General features: G+C 38.5%; 1 protein-coding gene across 11 annotated transcripts in view; it reads left to right on the top strand.

Moving 5' to 3' along the window:
• Positions 1–22,427, top strand: part of PLEKHA7 (pleckstrin homology domain containing A7) — a 133,791-nt gene that overhangs the window by 62,966 nt on the left and 48,398 nt on the right. For 8 of the 11 annotated variants that reach the window (XM_072338385.1, XM_072338390.1, XM_072338388.1 and 5 more), the window contains 4 exons: positions 10,569–10,652; positions 17,431–17,542; positions 20,709–20,813; positions 21,635–21,707. In XM_072338385.1, coding sequence (XP_072194486.1) covers positions 10,569–10,652; positions 17,431–17,542; positions 20,709–20,813; positions 21,635–21,707 — 374 coding nt within the window. The remainder of the gene's footprint in view (positions 1–10,568; positions 10,653–17,430; positions 17,543–20,708; positions 20,814–21,634; positions 21,708–22,427) is intronic. The other 3 variants (XM_072338387.1, XM_072338391.1, XM_072338395.1) reach the window with 1 other exon arrangement.

The following is a 22,427-nucleotide window of genomic DNA, read 5'->3' as shown; positions in this document are numbered from 1 at the left end:
CAGCAACTGATTAAGCGGGGCCTGCAGAGGGACCAAGCAGGGGTGTGCTCTGTCCAGTGGCTGGAAACAGCATAGGGCAATGGGGATCTGAGTGCTGAGAGCAAAAGACTGGCCTTCTGGGAGCACTGGCTGGTCTTGTATTATGCAGGTGAGAAACTTTTCCCTTCTCACTAATGTAAATACAGTAGATCCCTTGGCTTCAAGCTTATTCCAGGGCATGTTTATCTGATAGTTGGCCACACTAGCAGAGGCCCTGGCGATAAAGCAGCTGCCATTGTACTCTTGGAGGCATTATCAGCATCCGCTTGTTGCTGACGGCAGTGGAGCACTTGTGTGGGTTCAGCACAGTGGAGCTACAGGATGAGAACCAGACAAGCAAATGTGACTGGCTACTTAAGTGATGCCAGAGGAATGCAACTGATAGCCCACTATATATGGCGGTATGCTGAGGGCTGTTGGGTTTTGCTGCGGCCTTGCTCTTGGAAATGAAATTAAGGAGCCTGACTTCATCTCCTTTGCTAATTTTTATTTTGGCTTATATATTTACCTGTTGATTTCCAGGCTTATTGTGAAAGGTGACGGTTGCTTCATTCCTCTGGTTACTTTGATAAATAATAGCACTCTTCGTGTGTTTAAGGAAGTTGTTTTAATGTTTCTCGGGGGACAATGTGGTTTCATGCAGAGTTTAATTCAGAGTTGATTTTAAAGATACATGTTGTCCCCAGATAGCATTGCTGCCGACAGTGTGTATCAATGTTTGCTGCTGTAAAGTAAACTTCCTTAGTATTCCGTACAAAACCAACCAAGAAGTTTTATAAATGCTTGCTAGCTATAGCTGTGTTTGAGACTGAAATAGTAAAGATGTTTCTTTATACATTCCTTGCACTGTTTTTTTTAGCCAATAGCTCTTTTTATTGGTATCACCTTTGTTTTCTGCAAATTCCTTCTGGGTTGGATGTTGGGTACCATAATTGTTTACTTTGAGGCATGAAGAACATTTAAGTATTTCTTCCATCACTGCATTGTTTTCAGTTCCACTGTCATCTTTCTAATTTATTTTAATGTCTTGTTCTCAAATTTTCACCTGATTGTGCAGTGTGAGTGTTGAAATTAAACACTGTGTGTGATTATAAGAGAGCTTTTGTAAATGAAATTTGTTTCACTCTCATAGTGTATTGAAGGTCTAGCTAAACTCAGCACCAATACACTATGCAAGTAATAGAAATTGCTATGAATTGTTGGCGGTTATATTTTGACTGGATGTGCTTTGATTTGGGTTTGGTTTGGGGATTAGGGAGGAAATATTGGGTGATGAAAAATAATTCATTTTCTCTCTTTGGATTTATTCCATTGATTTGCATTTAGTAAAGACAATTCAGGCATTACACACAGCAAAATAGTTAATTTTCAGAACAATTTCTTTGGGTTTCTGCCTTGAATAAAGTAATGAGTGTTAAAAATCATTTTACAGAGTTCAGAACCGTTTTGTATGCTGTTATAATCAAACCAATAGGAATCATATAAAACTTGTCCAGCGCAACTATGTACGTCTTGGCATATTTACCATTGAACAGAGAATGCTGTAAATGAATTCTGTGGCAGTATTTCTGTGGTTGCTTGGAAATGTCTCAGAGTTTCTATTCTTAACTGACTGGGAGCCCCCGAGGACTTCAACATCTCTGTAAAAAGAAGAGTTTTCTCTAGGTTACTTCAGGTTTTACGGAAGTCCTCAGCAACTGATACATCCATAAATCCTTTTATATGCTCAAGAGTTTTTTGTTCAATTAAGAATGCATTTCTGGTTAATTTTATAAACTGTTTAATCTAAAAAGAGGGCATTCCATGTTTACAGCCCAAAATATTAATCTGGGATTAGTTTTCAGCTATGAATCATAACACGTCTCCCGCTACACTGGGGGGATGTTTTTCCATCATAGGGTTACCCAAACATTTGGATAAATGACAGTTTAGTAATGTTTTATCAGCTTTATAACTGTGGCCTTCAGAATCATGCTTTGTGAAGTCTGAAAGACCTTGGTTAATACATAGGACCTTGTAATACTGTATTAGTTGTCTGCAGTTTCTTTTTCTTTTTGTAAAGTGATGTTAGTCTCTGACAGTGCAAATGATCCCACTGGATAATGTCTAAAGTCATGTTGAAGAGCAGTGGCAGCTATAAAGGTTTCTTCTTTTCTGCCTGTGGGATCTCCCACTCCATTTGTGGTGCAGAGAGTAGCCCAGCTAAGTAAGGGGCCTTCTGCTCATTTGGGTTGCAGAGCGTCAGTTCAGCTCTGAGTTGGTATGGGATTGAGTATAAGGTGCAGTGGGGACCAATAAACTCATACTCAGACAATGGCTTTCCTATGTCAAGGCATTTCAGTGCTGGGCCTCTTTGGAAAGGAATATAACCAGTGTCTGTGTAACTCAAAGCTGTGAAGTGCTTGTCTGATAGTTTGTTAATTTGTACTTCTTTCTGGAGGCAAGCAGTTCTGGTATTACTAGCCTTCTTTCAAGCAAAGCTTAATGTTTCGTGCCCTTCAGCAGTACTGTAGTTGCTTTTATACTCAAAATTTGATAGGGAGAAATACCCTCTTACAAATGCATTTTCTTTTGAAGGAGATGCGTCATATTTTATCCAATGATGAGTTGCACGAGAGTAAGGAAAGAGGAACTCCCTTTAAACAATAGGGAGTTCTACAAACCCGAAAGAGGAATAGCTTACTGTTGTCTTTTTCAGTTTGTGACTTAAGCTATCCTTAGAGTATGCATAAAGTTTGAAGTGTTTCAGAATTAACACAAGATTTCCTGGAGTAGCTTGGTGCCAACGAAGGCCCTCTTAGGAGTGTATGTGCCAGTGAATGCAAACAGCCAACCCACAAGAATAGGTGTGTGCTGTGGGAATTGTGGTTTCTTCCTGCTAAACCGTCCTTTAGGGGAATGGAATGCTAATATCTTTGTTTATTCTTCAGCCTGATGTTTGAAGGAGATGGAGTTGGTAGGTTTGCACTTAGTGCCTCAAGAAGATGAGCTGGAGATGAAGGGTAGTAGTGAGACAGAGCCACGAGCATTATGAAGCTTTACTGCAGGAGATGTTGGGGTTGAAACATAGCCTAGGTAGAAAGCACACAGCCACCAGAACCCAGTCTGTATAAATTCTTTTATTTCCTGGAATTATTAGTAGGAGAATGTGAATGTACTCAAATCAGTGTCAGCTGTGAGGACAGAGCAGCTTGCTCAGGTCTTCTTACCTTTTGGTGTTGTAAGCTTCCAAGGACGGAGACTGCAGAGCCCCTCCAGGCAGCCTGTAAGTACTCTACTGCATGCACCTCTTTGCATCTTTGAGGTGGAAAAGTTTGTCCTATGTTCCGATGTCTTTTGGGGGGATCCAACACTGAATGCAGTATCCAAGACTGCATCTTTGATATTGTATTCTTTAATCATGTTCTGGACACTGGTGATTGTGTAAGAAAACAGAATTTGAGTAAAATTGCCTTCCTGTTGTGAAGGTTATGGATAAAGCACTTCCATCCTGTGGAAAGAAGAGCATGAGTGTGTTTCTTCATTCAGTCTAGGGTTACCCACAGCAGCACTGCAAGGTCTGTCAGTCTGCAGTATTGTCCACTGATGATCACTTAGTCATGTTAAAGCATTAGAATTAATAAATAATGGATCAGAAATGTATGTGTCTTAAAGAGCTGAAATCTGTGTTCTGCATTGTAGAGCCAGCAAGAAGAAAGCTGGTTTGGAAGTGATGCAGTTTACATGGCAGAAAGATGAAGCTTGTGAAAGCTTTTATTCCGTTTCTGTAGCTGCCGTGTTAAATTGTTTCAGCTTTCTAGACCTTATAGTGTGGTGCTCGGATGAAAGCTGAATGCTGAAAAACTTGTATTTGCTTTCATGTTTAGAACAGCGTAGATAATAGTGTCTATTACTGGGTAAGCCTTTGCATCAAAGGGAAATGTATTCAAGTAGGACTGATGAGAGTGTTCAGCGTCCTGTGGTAGATTTACCCGGTGCGCATACAAACGTGTCTTTTTATTTTAATCAGCTTTGTTATGGCTTAAAGGCTGAGATATGTTACATATTTGTGTAAAGCTTCTTCCAAAATAGTTTGCTTATCTGGCAGAGCTGGTTGGGTTGCTCCCTCACTGAACTCTGAATTGCAGTTCACTTCGGAGTTTAACGGTGAGCTGCTTTTACTTAGTGTATGTAATCCCAATACTTAGGAATATCACCACTTTTCTTCTCTGAGGTAAAGATTGTAATTTGCTGTGAGATCCAGAAGAAACAGTGACAGTGTTGCTCTTCCTTTGCTTCTCTTGTGGTAGGACTGGTTTACGGTCATGCTTTGTGTGCAACTCTTCTGCAGCTCAGCTATAGTTATGTAGTTATCTTGTCTGTATCATTTTCCGTTGTGTGAAAGGCCACGTGCAGAACACTGCTTCTTCTGTAGTGTAGAATTTATTAATTATAAAGTGAGGGGCTGCTTTCCTGTTGCATGAGTGACCTCAGTGCCCAAAAAAAACCCCAAAAAAACCTTAACCCCAGAAAGCACAAAAAAGCAACAAACAGAAGAAAACCCACCAAAAAACGAAACAAAAACCCACAAAGCACCACAACCAAACAAATCCACGCTTCCCCAAAATGCTTGATTTAAAAATAATAATAAAATCCTTGTCTTCCAAGTGAGCATCCATTTTTAGAGTTTCCAGATCTAATTGGCCTGTTGGGACCATTTGTAGGAAGAGGGATTGGAATTAATCCCAGAGGACCCAGTTATCGACACCTTTGTAGAAACAGCTGTGCCAGAATTGGAGCTGGTGACTGAGAAGAGGGGGGGGGGGGAGACAAATCCGTTCATCTCATAGATACATGTATATATGTGTTGGTATACATGTAGGCATAGAAATATATGTATGCAAGCATCACCAATGCACGTGTTTCCATTTTTAACTCAAACTTTGGCATAGATGCTCACATGGTATCTGCAAGAAACGTACAATCAATGCTGTCATTTCATTGTTACTGGAAGTTAAAGCTGCTTTTGTTAGGTCACGGGTTTCCAAATGCTTTTAGATATTCTTGAAGGCACCACCTTTTGTTTATGCATGAACCTCAAATACATCAGTGGGAAAGAAAGGAACATCCCTAACTGAGCTCCAAGTCTGAATTAGGGTGATATAGCAGATTTTCTTTCAGTACGATCAGTGAATTCTTTCCAGCTTCAGTTTTGACGGCAATTACTAATTTTCTTATAGGTGCAAAAATAAAGAAATAGAATCACATTTTGCTTTCCAGGAGTTTCTGCTCATCTAAGGATTTCCTTCTCTTAAAAACTTTACCTATCGTGCTTCTGTCCTGAATTTTAAGTTACTGTAATACAACTTATTGGGTTAATAAAGTCCTGATGGTGTCTTATGATGTACATCAAAAGGATCTGTGAATCAGCAGTTGACTTCAGCTGTATTACCTATAGAGCTCTGCAGTGATCCTATGGTGAGATAGCATATTCATCCGTTTATCTGCTCTTTTAATAATGGAAATATCTGTGATGGTTCTTTGGCATTCTCCATAGTAAATTACCATTGAATTATTAGATTGCTTCTTAACAACCAAATCCCTGCGCCTATTAATATTAGGTAATTATTTCTGGTAGCTCTCTACTAAAGGGGGGGGGGGAATCCAGTTTCAAAGAAACTTGAAGTTCTCTTTTAACTTAATTGTCAGCGAGCTAGATAGAAAAAGGACAGCACATGAGAATGTCTGTCAGTGTACTGTCCACTTATATCTTGTTCTCAAGCTTTCCTACATTTATAATGAAAAATGGACAGATTTGATATAATTCGTTATTGTGGAAGTCATCCCTTCAGCTGCTTTTGGAAACATGGACTTTTGTATTGAGTGACTGTAGTCATGGGCACAGCTGCTCAAGATAGCTACAGAATTGTGTTCTATGAAGCAAATACAAACTCATGATATTCTAAGGAGGATATGAGCCTTGCTTACTCCATGATTCTTCTGTAGAGGTTCATAGGTTAAGCTGCTAATTAAGCTATAGGAGAGGGTGACTGCTTAGAGCTTAGAAAATTTAGTGGACCTTGACTTCCATGGAGAAAGGATTTTACTGCTACTCTAAAAAGGCACTTTGTTATTTTAAACTAATGTCCAATCCTGAAAAGACATTTGTGGTGTGTCCATTTTGTAGTTGGTGCTATTGCTTGTGTACTGAAATCAGTTGGTATTGATCCAGATTCTTCCAAATTGTTTCTTATTAAAAGAAGGGCTTTGTGGCACTGATTTTCTTGGTTTTGGATATACTTTGCATCCCATTCTCAACACTAATATCCAGGAAAAAACAAAGGGCAGTGCTGAAAGTGTATTGAAGCAATATGTATGTTTTAAAAATGTGGTATGCAGTGAAGCAAACTATATGGGACTGTTGGCCAGGTTAGATATAAGCACTTTTCTTATTTGGAGAACTTGTTGCTGACCAACATTTCTTCCCTGCTCGAGTTCTGCTGTCAGCTGCCCCAAGCAGTGTCTCCCATAGAAGCAGGATGCTCAGCCATAGCTGTTGTGGCTGTATGGGGTGTATGGGGCATTCAAGATAAAAGTGCTCATGTTTGTCTGGTCTTGCAGGTAATCATAATATGCTCAGCCAGCAGAGAAAAATAGACATTATAGAAATGGCTTGTAATAATTCATAGTTAGTCCATCCAGTGACAACAGGAGTTATTCTTGCCATCTATAAATTTGTTGTTAATGTGTTGTAGACTTGATCAGTAATTGATTCATGTATTTCAAGATTCAGTTGTCTGGGCATTTAAATTAATTTAGAAGCAATATATAAATTAACGTGACTTTGTATATAAGGTCATCAACATCAGTCACGGCCAGAAATTTATTAAAATTTGGCTTTGAGTCAAATGCAGAATGAACTGAGGAAGGAAACTGGTGAAGTAGTGTTGACTGAGTTCCTCAAGAGGATCCATGTGGTTATAGGGGTCTGCCTTTGCAAATTACAGGACTGGAGTACTGAATTGCAGTTGATTATTATTAATTTTTTTTCTTGTTTTCTGTATTTAAATTGGTTAAATTTAATGAACTGAGTTATGTTAGTGCAAGCAAATGGTAGGCATTGTTAAATTTGATGACTTGCTTAGTCAGTAATACTAGAGAAATCTTGTAGGCTGTACTCCTGGCAAGCAGCAAGTATCAGTGTCTGTCTGTGTGCTGCTCTGGTGCTAAGCTGGACAGGGGGAGGTGAGCTGTGGTGGTGGAGGAGTTATGGTACACCTTCAGACTTTTGTGGGTGGCTTTCATAGGAGGCTTTCATAGGTAGCTGGAGTTTGCCAGGGGAGCTAGCACAGTGCTGTGCTAGTACAAGTTGCGTGGCAATGAAGGATCCCATGGTGAAGCATTGTCCAACTTTTTCCAGACGTGTCAAGGCTCCCTCTAGTGAAAAAGGAACAGAAGAGGCATGAAGAGTGGTGACAGCATAGCTCGTCTCTTCATTAAGACTCATTGTGACTTTTATACATACGGGATTTCTGGACTTATTCTTATTCCACAGTTGCCGTTTGGAAGAAATACAGCTGATAAACTATGAAGAGACCTGTTCAGATTGTGCCTATGAGGAACAGTGGTGCCAAGGCTTGGGAAGGAGAAACAGTTATCACTGTAATGAGTTTCCTAGGTCACTGTCACCTGAGATGTTATTACTTCTGAGTAAGCTGGGAAATTGCTGCTAAGCCAGTGTTTGAAAAACATGGAGAGAATAATGTGATCTAAATCCAAAAATCTAATACCAGATCATGATTTCTTCATTTAATTCTATTAAAATAACAAGATGCTTCTGATGTGTTTGGACTACACCTGTGTAAATACTGCAGGAAGGTTCAAAGGCATTATAAGAACTGAGTGCTGTCTGTGGATCAGGATGGAGAGCAGCAGAGACTGATGGTGTAAATCAGGTGGGAAGGAATCCTTGGACCCCACTGGATCCAGCCCCTCCTGTTCAGTGCAAACCCAGCTTCAAAGCTGGAACCAATTTAGGATGAGATTGCTCAGGGCCTTATCTAGCCACTCTGTGAATGTTTCTAAGGATGGAGATTCCACAGCTTTGCTAGGCAACCTCTTCCAGTGTCCGCCTGACCTTGTTGTGGATAGAAATCTCCGTGCTCCCTAAGTCATTGTTATAAGGCATTAGTTATCTATAGTACAGATTGCTTTGAGTGGTCTTGCTTATTCTTAATGATTCCTATGAGGCAAAACATTTAAACTCTCACTTTTCAAATTAACATGAAGCACTGTGTTGTTCAAAAGCTGCTGTTTCTCTCCTAGTAAGTCCAATGATTGTGGAAAGTTTTTGTTTTGTGTGTGTGACCTCATCTGTGAAATTCCTATCTCTGCATTATGTGGTAACATGGCTGCGCTTTTCTGTTCCTTGGCTCGTACCATTCAAAAGGGGAAGACTGTTCAAAAATGGAGAACGTGCTCAGTAATTACAGCAGCGGAGGTAATTCATCTTCTGAAGGGCTGGTGAATTTCTTTCATGGGAACTAATAAAGGGCTTGTAAAAGTGCAAGATGGAAAACTTCGTGTCCCGAATAGCCCTCGAGCAATTCTGGAATAGAGTCCTTTTTCTTACTCTTAATTACGGAGTCATTAATGACTAAAAGCCTGCAGATGAAAATTTGTTGACAGTTTGTCAGCCTCTGGAGAATAAAGCTGACAACGTGCTTTCATTTTTACAGCTGACAACGTAATTACGTTCCTGCTGGTAGCTGCTGCTTATGGATTGAAGGTTAAACGGGCTGCTTTGGCCCTGATTGGAAAGGAAATAAATAGAACTTTTAGAACTGTTTGGGATGCATGATGAAAAAGAAACTTGTTTCTGCAATTGTTTTATTCATTTGTTTGAAAAAATATCTGCAAGTTCTTCTTCCTATCTTTGTGTGTATGCCCAAAATTAGAATATGAACTTTGGGTGAAGTGCTGTCTCTTTACAATACAATGCTCCTTCTTCCTCTTAGGGGGAAAAAGAAATTTTAAAAAAAGGCTGCTTTGTAGGTGTTAACACGGCAGAGTTACTGTAACTGCGTTCTCCAGACTTCTGATTGCGTGGGAATGCTGAGTAGTCCACCCCAGACCTCTGCTACAGGCTCAGTTCATTGCTGGGGCAATGAACATTGCCCTGCTGTGCTGCGTGCTTGGTGGCTTCCTGTTCCTCTCTGTTCTTGATAGCTATAAGGCTGTAGTTTTGTAATAGCTGGGGCTGGGATAAGTCTTCTCGGAGTAATAAAAGATGTCACTGCTCTCATTTTACCATGGGCAGCGTTTATTATATTGCTCCCCTATTTATGATGCTGTGTAGCAAGGCATATTGGAAAAGGAGTGAAAGGTTTACAGTGCGGAAAGCTTCCTCTGCTGTTCACAGTCTAAATGGATTTCCTGCGAGCAATATCAGTAAGAACTGAGAGGAGACTCAATCACTTGGGTTCTTTGATCAAGGCCAGTCCTGAGCTAATTACATCTGAATGTTGTGAATGCATGAGCTGGTTGATTTTTAGGTGTTCTGTGAGCTGTAGGAAGGCTGTTATCTTTTTAGAGCACACTTACTTCAAAACCCTAAAATATTTCTTTATTCCTGACTGTTTCTTGAGGAATATCTTGCTATGCTGGACTGTTACGTCTTGTTAGATGGGAATTCTAGGTGTGGAGAACTGTTGTAATTGTCTTGTCTTCTATACAACTAATTCAGATGACTCTGTGAGGAGAAAAGTCTGCTAGTTTATCTTGAGATAAACTTTCACACGGTCTTTTTACATTATGAGTACAGTTATGCAGATATGAGTTAACAGACAGTAATATTTCCTAGAGGGTAGCAAAATGAGTAGATAGGAGTCTGAGGGGAAAGTTGATTTTAAAAGAAAACAACAACCCACCATTTTAATTCAACTTAGATGAAATATTAAGTAATATTCTTTTATGTAAGGCATTCAACAGAATGACTAAGGTTTATATATAATCCTGTGCGTGGAGATATAAAGAACAATCATTGAAGATATATACCATACCAGGGAGAAAAGGATGCACGTAGTAAATGACTTCCTGAAAACATCTCTGTGAACTCATAAAGTCTTACAGATTTTGTGGGTCTGCGAACTGTCCAGCTGCATATTAGTATAGTTTACTTCTCTCCTGTGTGATATTTACAGAAGTGCAAATGAATAATTTATGTTTTGTGGTTTCTGTGTTGGTGTTTAATCTGGTTACAATCAGATGTAAATAATCATAACAGCAAGTGCATCTCCATTAGTAAGGTTTGCAACTGGTTTACTTCTAAGACATTAGCCTGCGTAATAATTAAAAGATATAATATGCTATGGTCAGCCAATGAGAATGGAGCAAGAAGCTTGGAAATTACCCAGAAGAAATGCTACGGTAGCAGAAGTAAAGCATCAATATGCAGTTCTGCCTTTTGGGGTATCACAGATATATTTTTAAGCAGTTTAGCACTTCAATATTAATTTTTTTTCCTTATTTTCTTTTTGTTTTCTTTTCAGCCATAATCAGCAGACCACGTCATTTAGACATCCTGTGACAGGACAGGTTTCTCCAGAAAATATTGAATTTATTTTGCAAGAAGAGTAAGTAGCTCTATACCCATGGCAAGAATCCTGAAATAGTGGCACATTTTCTTACAGTGGTTTAGTAGTTTGACAATTCTTTGGGTACTGTTGCAAAAATGTCACACAGGTTTTTTTTGATGCTTAAAAATTGACTACTTCTTTAGACAGTGTGTTTTTGATTGTAGCTCTGTTCCACGTGGGGACCAGAGAGGGAATATTTACAGAACTTTATTTGAAGAAAAATGAAAGAAAATGAGGCATTTAAAATAAGATGCTTATATAAACTTGAAGTGTCGTTAAGTACCAATTGTACATAACAGAAATTTCAGATATCTTCAGAGGGAACTGAAATGCTGGTAATGAAACTGAAATACAGAAAAACATTACTGTTTTCTCTTGTCATTTCTCATGTTTCCCTCATTTTTGCCTTTTTACATTTATTGTGTCTTGGGCTGGTGTTTAATCAAAAATGATTGCTCTTGCATTCCTCAGTTTGTTCTGGGGACACAGAATCATGTATGTTAGTTCCCAGTGTATTTCCTTCTTGTATCACCCATGTTGCATGGCAGGTTGCTCCTGGAATCCCTTCTGTTACTGAATGACTAGGTATCTTTCCTATACAAAATCCAGAACTTCAGTGCTATATCACTTGTGAATCTATTCCAAAGAACAAGAGGAATAGAGAAACACCAAGTATCTTTACATTTTCCATCCTGGTCTTATAACACTACCTTAGCAGCCTCCGGCCTTCACTTGCTTCCCTTCATACGTCACAGAGCATGGACATCACGCTGTAAATAGCCTTCTGTCATGGTTTATAAGGATGCCTTTGTGAGATTGAGTGCTTTGCATTTCAAATTCTGTGACGCTGTAATTTAATTTACTTTTAATTTAAAGCAGTATTGCATCAAGAACACTTAAGTGGTATTGAATTCATTGGCCTAGAGAAGGAAATCGTGAGGCTCCCAGGGGTCTGAGGTGGGCCTGAGGAGGAAAGAAGTGGAGCACAGCAATACAGATTTCTGCGCAGAGATTCTGTAACAACCCTGGAAAATGCTTCTCAAATGGTTTAATAAAACTCAAACGCTAAACAAACCTCCCTCCTAAAGGCACAAAGCAAATCTAAGCAGCAGTCCTATCTTAAGGCCCATGCTACCAACCAGCACAAAATGGATGAATGTGTTCTGCTGTGAGGAGGAGAGGTCTGTGAGTAGGTGCAAAGCATTAGGAGGTAGCTACTGAGAAGGAGATCACTCTCTTTGGTGACATGCACATGGCTTGCTGCTTGGGAAGGGACTGGCTCTTTTACAGGTACACAAAGAAGCTGTTCTAGGTCATTTAATGAGGAAAACAGATATCTTGCAACAGAGCAACATTTAAGGTCAGTATAAACAACAATGTACATCTGTGTTCTGACTTCCAACCACTAATGGGTTTTTATTTAATCTGCTGGACAAGTTTGATCAAATTTAGAATGGAGAAAATTCATATACCTGTGAAGGAAAATAGGTGTTGGGACAGAACTCCTTGGAGTGCCTCTCTGGGTTACTTACACTTCCCTGGGTTGCTCCTGGTTTTGTAATCATGGTAGCAGAAAAAGTACTAGAAGCAGAATTGGGAAAACAATTGATTGTACGTAGTCTTATTGATTTATAGCAATCAAAGGCATCTTTGTAAGAGAGGTGGTTGTGTGTATTTTGGGGGACAATCAGATAAACAGGCATAACTTGCCATCAATTTCTTGCTCTGAGATGGTGTCAAAAGTAGGAAAAACAATCTTTCAATCCAGCAGAATTAGTAGAGGAGTGAGTTCAAGTGAAGAGGGAATGACTGCAGAGGTGTGTATATAGAGGGATGTATTTGTAGTGACTTCTCAGAGAACTGTCTTTGTGAGAACAGTTTTCTAAGTTTTACTATTGATCTGAAGTACACAGTGTTTTTAAAATTAGGTATTTTTATTAAATAAGTTAAAATTGATCTAAAGATGGAAACCAGAGTTCCTCTGGTTTCCTTGATTTTTGTACTACTACTTCCAGCAGTGTAGTTTTTATACAGATGCTTTTCATTGTCATCATACCTGAGTTCTTGTCAGATATGGTGACATATGTAGATGTCTCTTTCCCTTGGGCATCAAGGATTTGTGTGGGATCAGAGTTGTGGAGTGCATATTAATTTGGAATCAGTGTCGTAGATTGTATCTTGTGATGAAAGGTTTTTAACTAACAAGACAGAGTTGAGAAGCTTTTACCTGGATTTCCATGATCTGAGGTAACTGTTTCCATCATGAAATCCTTTTGAACAAGAGTGCCTTTTTTTGCTGTAGCTCAAGAATCCTATCTGACATAGCAACACTCTTAAGAGCTTCATATACAGCAGTTTCTTCACTGCTGTTGTGAAGTGATTTATTCCTAACAGTTTGAATTTAATTTAAGGCTAGGTCTAATGCTGGGAATAGTCACCAGATATTGACTAGGAGCTAGTGGGGAGACCTTGGCAGAAGCTTGTTCAGGTTGTAACAAAAGTCTTTATGAAGAGGATACCCTTAACATCGGAAAAGTAATTTACAGTAATGTAGAGATGATGGATGTTTGCTCAGGTCGTTCCTCATCCAATCAACATACTGGCAAGGAGAGAAGAGATTTGTACAGTGATGTCATTAAATGATTTCATCCTGCTGTACTTATGACTCAGTTATGAACTAGAAGCTCTTGTCTCACTTGATCAAAAGAGAACTGGGTGCTTTCAGCAGAAAGCTGAGATTGTCCCTCACTGGTGCTTTCCCAAGTAATTTTGCCTTGTAAACAACATCACATCATTCTTTCTGTGAAAGCCAAAATGATTTCTTCAACTCCATGGTAGCTGGAAAACAAGGACAAAGTATTGCTCAGAACCTGTAACTTTTTAATTACGTTATTATTATTATTTTTTATCCTTATATAATTCTTTCTTCTTGGTGGTTCTCTTAATTAATTTAAATTAATTTTAAATTTAATTAATTAATTAATTTTAAAAATTTATTATTATTAGAAATAATAATGGACCTATTCTTAGCTAAGACAATTATCAAATCCCCACCTTTCATTTTCAAGCTACTGAACAGGTTTAAACACATTGTTAGGTCTGCATTTCTTTGTAACCCCCATGTTAGAATTGTTTAGGATAGACATATACAATTTTTGGATTTCTTTATTTTTTTTTTTTCTTTAAACAGCTGTTCTTTATGGAGAAAGGATGAAATAGGTACTTGCAGCAATATATCTAATTGCATCTGCTGCTAAACACTGAAAGTTGTGTATTAGAAATTTTACAGTATTTTTTTGTGATAGCATTATGCTTGCAAATGAGAAAATAATACTTTAAAGTTAGAAAGGATAAAACTTCAATATAGAAATGGAGAAAATAGATATATTATGTCTGAAATTCAATGTCTGTTATCCTTTTTTGCCTTTTTTGTGTGTGTGTGTGTGTGTGTGTGCGCAACTGGTGCAGTCTGTGTATCTCTAGAGAGAAAAGCCATCTTATTTTATCCATTACATTTGGTTACTATAGCAGCAAAAATATCAGGTGAAAAGATGAGAGGAAACCTAAACAGCACCAAAATAATCATCTGACATGTTTGTGTGTCTAGAAATATCTGGACAGTTAATTTTTTTCCTATCTGAATAAGAGGTTTATTAATGTAAGAGCTGGATTGACATGATGTTTTGTTTCAAGAAAATAAACTTTTTAAGTTACTGGTATGGGTGTGGATCTTTTTAGTCGACTAATCTTTATCATCCCTTGGAGAAAAGAAATTGGTTTTTTCTTGTGGGCTGTGTTTTTCAATATAAGCTACTGGTGTAAAATCTCATTTTGTTCAGTTTTGTTTCTAAAATAAATCAAATGCTATCAATGTGCTTCTTTGAGTTAGTATAATGTGATTTCTTCGGGCATCCTTGCACAGTTAGAGCAGAGCAAGGAGTTCCTTGATAGGAGATACTATATGGAGTTATTTTCACGTGTTTTATAAAGATTTACAAGCAACTGGAACACTGAATGCAGACAGAACCATTATGTTTGTGTGTGCGTGCTTCTGTGGGAGGCAGCAAGAAAGCTGTCTAGAACATAAAGAAAAACAGCACAGTGATGGGCATTTCAACTAACAGATATTATCAAACATCTTTGGCAGTAGTGATTCGGAACTATATGCATCTAAATGTGCATTAATGTTTTATTCCCTCATTTTTGAATATGTGATTTTGAATCTGCAAACACTGTTAGGATGGTGTTTTTTAAGCACATTGAGATATTTCAGGTAATTCTATATATTCTTTGTATTTTTTTGCTGTCTAAAATAGGCTGTTATTATTAAGTAAGCTATTGAGAGACTTGACCTTGAGATTGCGATATGATTTAATGCAAATCTGTTATAATATTTTAATCTTGTAAAAGTATTTTAAATTCGTTTTTAGTACTGTTTTGTGTCTTCAGTTATGTCTCAGGTGGAGAATGTTTGGATCATCTGCGTTTGCCACCAAAGACATTGTTTTAGGAGAATGTTTGTTTTTCTGTTTCATTTGACTTACTGTCTCTTTTGCTGGCTATTCGTGTTCTTCCATGACAACATCCTTGCATGATTTTGTCTTTTTCTCCATCTTTCTTTATTTTTAAAATGTTATTTTTGAAGTTGAAGTTCTTCATTTATCTTGATACTACTAACAAATAAAAGCTTTATTTATTGACAGTGATTGTCTTCAGTAGCAAATGGAAAAGAAATCATTAAATGGTAAAATTATCAGTTCTTAGAAACAGTGGGTTTGTTGTTCTGTATTACATCATAATTTTCTGATAGTTCAGTGATTTTTTTCTGATAGGTCTTGTTACTTGTATGAATCTTAGCTTCCTTTGTTGTTCTTCTTAGCTTCTTAGCTTTCTCTCTCTTTCTATGAAGTAGCTGCTCTATGAAATGAAGAAACACATCCTAATCAGACTGTCTGCAGGCTTTTCACTTTACAGACTTTTTGAGTGTGTATGTTAATTGTTGGTGGTGAATGGAGTTAAGCCAGCTGGTGACTGATCACAAGTGGTGTTCCCCAGGGTTCAGTATTGGAGCTGGTCCTGTTCAATATCTTAATTGACGATCTGGGTGAATGATTTGAGTGCGCCCTCAGTAAGACTGCAGATGATACTATGGGAAGAAGTGTTAATCTGCCTGGGGGTAGGAAGGCTCTACAAGAGGGATCTGGAGAGGCAGGATCTATGGTCTGAAGCAAACTGTATGAGCTTCAAGACCAAATATTGATTCTTGCACTTTGATCACAATAATCCCATGTATCACTACAGACTGGAAAACTGTGCAGGAGAAGGGCCTGGGGGTGTTGGTTGATACTTGGCTTAACATGAGCCAGCAGTGTGGCCAACAAGACCAACAGCATCTTGGCCTATATCAGAAACAGCACAACCAGCAGGACCAGGGTGGTGTTTGCCCCCCTGTATTCAGCTCAGTAATAGTGGGAGCTATCAGTAATAGGTGAACGGTTGGACTGGATGATCTTTTAGGTCTTTTCCAACCTTGGTGATTCTATGATTTTATCACTGATTCCTTTGAAACAGGCATGGGAAGCATCTTACCCATTTTCAGTAAAGAACTGATTATTGCTAAAGCTGATGAATTGCTGAAATGGGGTAGCTGGTACCTAAAGGTACAACAGATTGGCTCAAACTGGGGTCATGAAGTGCTTGCACGCTGAAGGCTGGCCTAGGATTTTAGGTACATGCGGTAGTTCATTCTCCTGTCTTGGTCCTGTACTTACAAAGAGGGAATTTATGCCAGATGAAGTAGTGTATGAGGGGGTTAAGTTATTACTTCCTTGCAGGCTGAGTTAAACTGTGACTTAGAGATGGAAAAAGTATCTCGTAGTTTGTTAATAGTTTTTTGTTGTTGTTTTGTTTTTGCAACGAATGAGTTAATGTTCCTGTAATAAATTTGCTGAAGTGTTCTTAATGATTTGTGAAAATACCACATGCTGGCTCAGTTCACACATTAGTGTGGAGATTGGCTGCTGAGGCTTCTGTTTGTAATCTCCATATGGAATTCCACAAGATTTTGTACTTCCATTTGTCCTCGTTTCTTCATCTGGGCAACTGTACTGAATTCTTACTTGTTGGACAGATTCTTATTGTAGGATTCTTCTCCCTGTGCTTTAAATGCGTATCTGAGTCTGAGCTAGTTATCCAGATTTCTTCAGTACTTGTATGACCCATGAGTTGTTTATTGCTATCAATATGTACTGTGAATTCTGTCATTTCACATAAAAGTATTTTTCTTTTAATAACTCATACCCTTGTATAAGTTGTTTTTTGAGTTAAAGATCAAACATTAGATTAGCCTCACCTTTAGTTTAATCAACAGACCAGCAATTGTGGAGTTTTGTGCTGACTCCTATCTCTTCCTCCTTGTTCTTGTATTCTTCCATATGTTTGCAGCCAAGCCTTTGGAACAGGCATAGCTTAACCTTATCTTCTCTGAGTGCTATTGGTTATAACTTGGTTCTCTGTTGGATTTGAAGACTTGACAGGTTTTTTTCTCCTGATACGCTGGAAAATGCCAGTCATCAGATGTCACTTGCAGTAGTATATGCTTGAGAAATACCCCAAATCAAAATAACGGGGATGGTGCAAAGGGAGCTGACACATGGAGAATGTTTGCCTTGTGACTGACCAGCCTGTCATTCAATTATTTAGCGTCTCAAATATAAAAGGGCAAAAATAAATGTTTGATGCAATGTACTTTAGAGTATCTGTTTTTATTTTCTAGACAGAATTCACCTATGTCCAAGCAACAAATAAACCAAAGGCCTTCAAGCATGGTCAGTGAGTCATCCACTGCAGTAACTGTGTCTGCTGTTGATTCAAAGCCTGGTTCGAAGGTAAAGGAAACAGACTGTTGATTGAGTTTGGTGATCAGAGCTTTACATGCTTTTAAGACCAATGCTGTGTTTTATTGTTAATTTTAATAGGACCCTAAATTGGGCTAGAGGACTAGTACTTACTTGAGTATTCTTGCATTTTACATTTATCCTTGTTCTCATTTTTTTAATGCCAGCATTAGTGGGAGAAGGCTCGTTTATTTATTTATTTTCCCCAACTTTTAAAATTGGTGAATTTGTTGGGGACCTGGTACTCTGCTCTGGGATGGAGATTTTTGTGTGATGTGGTGTCTTTAACTGACCCAGGCTCACACTTCTGCCTGTAAGTGGGTGTTCTTGTCACCTGCTCCCACTGCTTTCCTTTGTCATGTAATTGCACTGATCTAATCTGGTTTTTCAAAACAATGAGAACAACAATGATGACCAGATAGATGTACAGGCCCACACGCGTGAAAGAGGCAGTTTATGGGAGACATGAGAACTTCTGCTACTTTGCAGTCCAGTAGTAGTGTGGATATGCATGTTTCTGCCAAGCTGCCAAATGTGGCATCTTTAAAAATACTTTGCAGCTTTAGACTTTTGAGCAGACTTCTCTCGCAGGACTTGCCAGTACTTTACTTCCACACCAGCTTTGTTTATGTGAGCTCCATCTAGCTGTGAACCCTTAATAAATACTTAATTTTTGATTAAGATAGAAAACTAAAGTATTTCTCATATACACTTTGATTCATCATTGAATTCGAGTTTTACAAGCTTGAAAACACTCCCCATGTGCTGTAGAGTCAGAAAGGAATGTGTTATGTTCCTTCACGACCTATCAGAATTGATTCAAGTTAACCAGCAACAAGAAGAAAAGCTGTAAAGTGAATAATCTGTGTCTTCCACTTTGAGGTTGTTTGTTAGTGTGCTAAGAGTAAAATTTAAGAACCTTTCCTCTGTTCTCTGAAAGTTTTCTTCCCTGAGTTCTATAATCGTTGTTGCAGAGTGAGTTTCCAGGCCCAGGTCTGGGACACACTCATGAAGTCTGAATCTCATTCTGTTTACCGTGGTCTCTTGCTACCTATACCTGACTATCACCTTTTATGAAATGCTATACGTATACATATGTTTATTGAAATATTATAATTAACAACTTTCCTTCTCAGCTAGACGTTACCCTAATGAAGGAAAGAATGAAGCAGTGAAGAAAAGGAGTTTGAAAAGTTTGGCTCTTGATATTTTGCTTCTTTGTGGAAATCTGAGTCACTCACAGACAAGTCAGTGTTACAGATGCGTTGAAATCAGAAGTGACTTCCTTGTCCTCGGTCACGCAGACAGCTGACCTGACTTGCCTGTCTCAACACATGACATGGGTATCAATATTTCTAGTTCAGAAAAGATCACTGCAGCACATGCAGAGCGTTCTAAAGTTACACTTTTTCCTTTAAACTGGCTTCTTACTGTAGTCAGTGGAAGCAAGATATGAAGTTGCTTTTAATCTAGAACTGAACGAAACAATTTATGCTACAGATGATATGGAAAATCTAAATTATGTAGAAGTTATTTCTATTGTGAGTTTTGGTATGAAATATACAGCCTTAGAAATACTTAGCTTTTCCCCCTCTCTCTCCTCTCCCTGTCTAATGGATGTTGTGTTTTTGAGTTTTTAATTAATAACTAAGTCTAATGGTGGCTTTTCTGCATTTTGTAAAATTGGATTAGATCAAGGGATCAAAGTGCTTGATCATCTGCTCAGAAAACAGGTGCTATTGGCAGCCTGGCCTGTTGGGTGTGTGCTAGCCCTTGTTCTGTGTAGCACTGTGCTGTGAGTAAACCTTGTTCAGCCTCTCACTGCAATACCAGGTGTGTTATACCTAGGAAGGAGCCCATGCTTGGCGTTCTCCTGTCTCCTGAGTGTCAGTGTATCTCACAGAAATGACCATGATGTGAAGCTCACCTGCATCTCAGCAGGCAAAGCATGCTGCTTCCTCAGAAACAAACCTCAGCACACTACCTAGTGAAATCTGTTCTTTGCTATCTGCTTACTGGTTACACATCTTTGTGGCTGTTTCTTATGCCGTGGCACCAAAACAAGTTAATTGCTAGGTGGTTTTGTTTTGTTTTAACTAGTTATTAGCATTGTCTCAATTCTACATTAAGATTTGTCCTCACATCTACTGAAATGTATGAAATTTGGTATAGGTCAGTAAAGCCTGGCCTCAAAATGAGCAGAATTTTCTTTTGTGTGCTCATACATTGCTAGAGCGTTTTATTATATTTATTAGATGTGCTGGCTTCTAGTCCAGATGTTGCCTGACAGGCAGAAACAGTGCACTGCGGTACTTTTTGATATCATCTCTTGCATATGACAAACATGCTTATTTCCAGAGCTGCTGTTTGTTGCAGCTGGCAGAGCAGCAGTTCCATGACCACTTGAGAGGAGGGATTTGAACAAAAGATATTGCAGGGACCTTTTAGGAAGGAGGCAGGGAGAGATGGGGTGGGACTCTGAGGGCAGTTTGTGCTCCTCAGGTTCCTAAACAATTGCAGTAGCAAACTGCTGAGATTGGAAAAGAACACTCAGATCATTTATCCAGAGATTCTTGCTGCTTTTTGCACTGACAGACTTTCCCTGCTTTTTTTTTGAAATTGTTTTGCTGATGTGAGTCAAAACCAAGGTTGCAGTAAAACTGCATTGCCCTTGTTTTCCATTTGCTGCCACCTAGGTTTCTTTCTTAGCAGTCATGCTGCTACATCTCCTTTCGCTTGCAGAGTTAAAGTCCAAGCATTTTATTAATCTGTCTGTGTAATTTGAATTTAAATAGAGAAGAAAAACCACCAAACATAGAACAACACAAACAAGATTATGATTCCTGGACACAGCTCCTGTGTATTGTAGAGAGATGCTTGCATGCAGATGTTGTTGTGCACTCAGATACTTTCCAAGCACAATAAAACTTAGTGGTTCTGCCATTCTGACTGGAGCCACCAGCAGTACTGCTGTTAGCACATCGTCCTGACACTGACATGTTGAGGAGAGTGGGAAGTTGCTTTTGCTACATTGTAAATATTTTCCTCTTTATGCTTCCCTTTGAAAATTCTATGGTCTATTAATGTGTAATGGATTATTACAGGGAAGTTATTTTAATTATGTTAAGAAACACTGCTACTGTGTACTTCTTTGCAGGTAATGAGGGCTGGAAACAAAGTTCATAGCTTTGGAAAGAGGGAACAAGCTATCAGGAGGAATCCCAATGTTCCTGTGATAGTAAGAGGCTGGTTACACAAACAGGTAAGTATGCAGTCATCTGTTTCTGTCCACATGCTATCATCAAGTAAAAGTGGCTTTCATGTAACTGAGAAAACAGTAGCCCTTGTGCTGGTAATGCTGGGCTGCTGCATTGAGAGCATTGAGAGCACCCGTGAGCTTCATCAGACCTTCAGTGTAATAAGTTGTACGTACTGAGGTTACAGTTTGGCAATTTTACAGGCTTCTAAAATTAATTTATATGTAAATATTACTCATTTTGACAGGGTGATGTATATTATATAGAGACATTTGTCTCCACAGGCATATTGAATTATACCTCATTAAAGCCTGTATGTTATGCATTCTGGTTTATTTCCTTAGGAATACTTGATTAAATTACATTTTGGACATGAGTAACATATAGAAAAAGGACTGTAGAATTACAGGATCCTTGTCTTAACTGTGAGGTCATATTTCACAGTCATGTAGTGATTTTCATCTTGGTCTAAGGATGATCCTTGTTGGAGTTTGGGCTATCAGGATGCATACATTTGTTTCTTTATTGTGGGACAAAGCTGTCTGATAAAAACATGTATTGATTGTTTATGGGGTTAATCTGAACTCTGGATGTAAGTTTAATTGCTCAGTGAAAATCAGTAGTTTGAGTATTCAAACCTGATTATCTTATAGTTGGATGCTTCTTTCTGAGTATGCAATATTCTGATAAAATATGAAATGGGTTATTTTTTGTAATTAATGCCATACTTGGGTAGATTTCTGGTAAGCTACTCATGAGTACAGCGCTATGTGGTAAGCTCTTATTCTCATCAGATGAAAAATGTCTCACTTTTCTCCCATTTCAGGACAGTTCTGGTATGCGATTATGGAAAAGACGATGGTTTGTGCTTGCCGATTATTGTTTGTTTTACTATAAAGGTGAGTAGATAATAGTAGCTCTTCCGAGTTGGTGAATTGGCCCGTAACAGTTTACCTGTTCAAACCACATTACAAGTGTACGCTAATTGAATTTTTCAGGTGCATTTGATGTTCCAACAAAATGCACTGTAAAGCAAGGATTTGTCCCTTCCTCTTTAGTGTGTGACAAATTTAAAGGCAGAGGTGGGAACAGAGGTGGCTGCTGTATGATGTTTTGTCACACAACTTGTCTCTCCTATATGCCAAGGCTTATGTTACTAAATATTTATCAGCAATACCAGTTTAAGATTTTTTCCATCCACGTTCAGAGTTGTTACCTACTCTTTGTCGTCGTGTAGTTGATAATGCAGTGTGGCCAGATCAGAGCGCTGATTCAGCTTTCTTCCAACTGATAGCATAAGAGTGAGAAATCCTGTAATCAGTATTTCAACAGGTTAAACATAATTTTACTTTGAATAGGAATAATGGTATAATATTACATAAGGTTATTTCTAGGTTTTGATAGGGATTTTACAGTTTTTGGGAAACGTTATAGAATATTAAGGTCAAACTATGTTTGTGGGCACTACATTTCTCCTGCTGATTGCTTAGGAGTTGATAGTAATAGGGTTTTTTTCATTATAACAAAATGCCAAATGGAAGGGCATTTCTGTTACACAGCCTATCAGAGTTCATTTGTCAAAATAAGCTTTGTTCAGGAATAGTCTACTTCTGCCCAAA

Source organism: Excalfactoria chinensis, chromosome 5 (assembly GCF_039878825.1).
Source record: "Excalfactoria chinensis isolate bCotChi1 chromosome 5, bCotChi1.hap2, whole genome shotgun sequence".
NCBI classification, from domain to species: Eukaryota; Metazoa; Chordata; class Aves; order Galliformes; family Phasianidae; genus Excalfactoria; species Excalfactoria chinensis.
The sequence above is the reverse complement of the archived record's forward strand: the minus strand, read 5'-3'. Positions and strand labels throughout refer to the sequence as shown.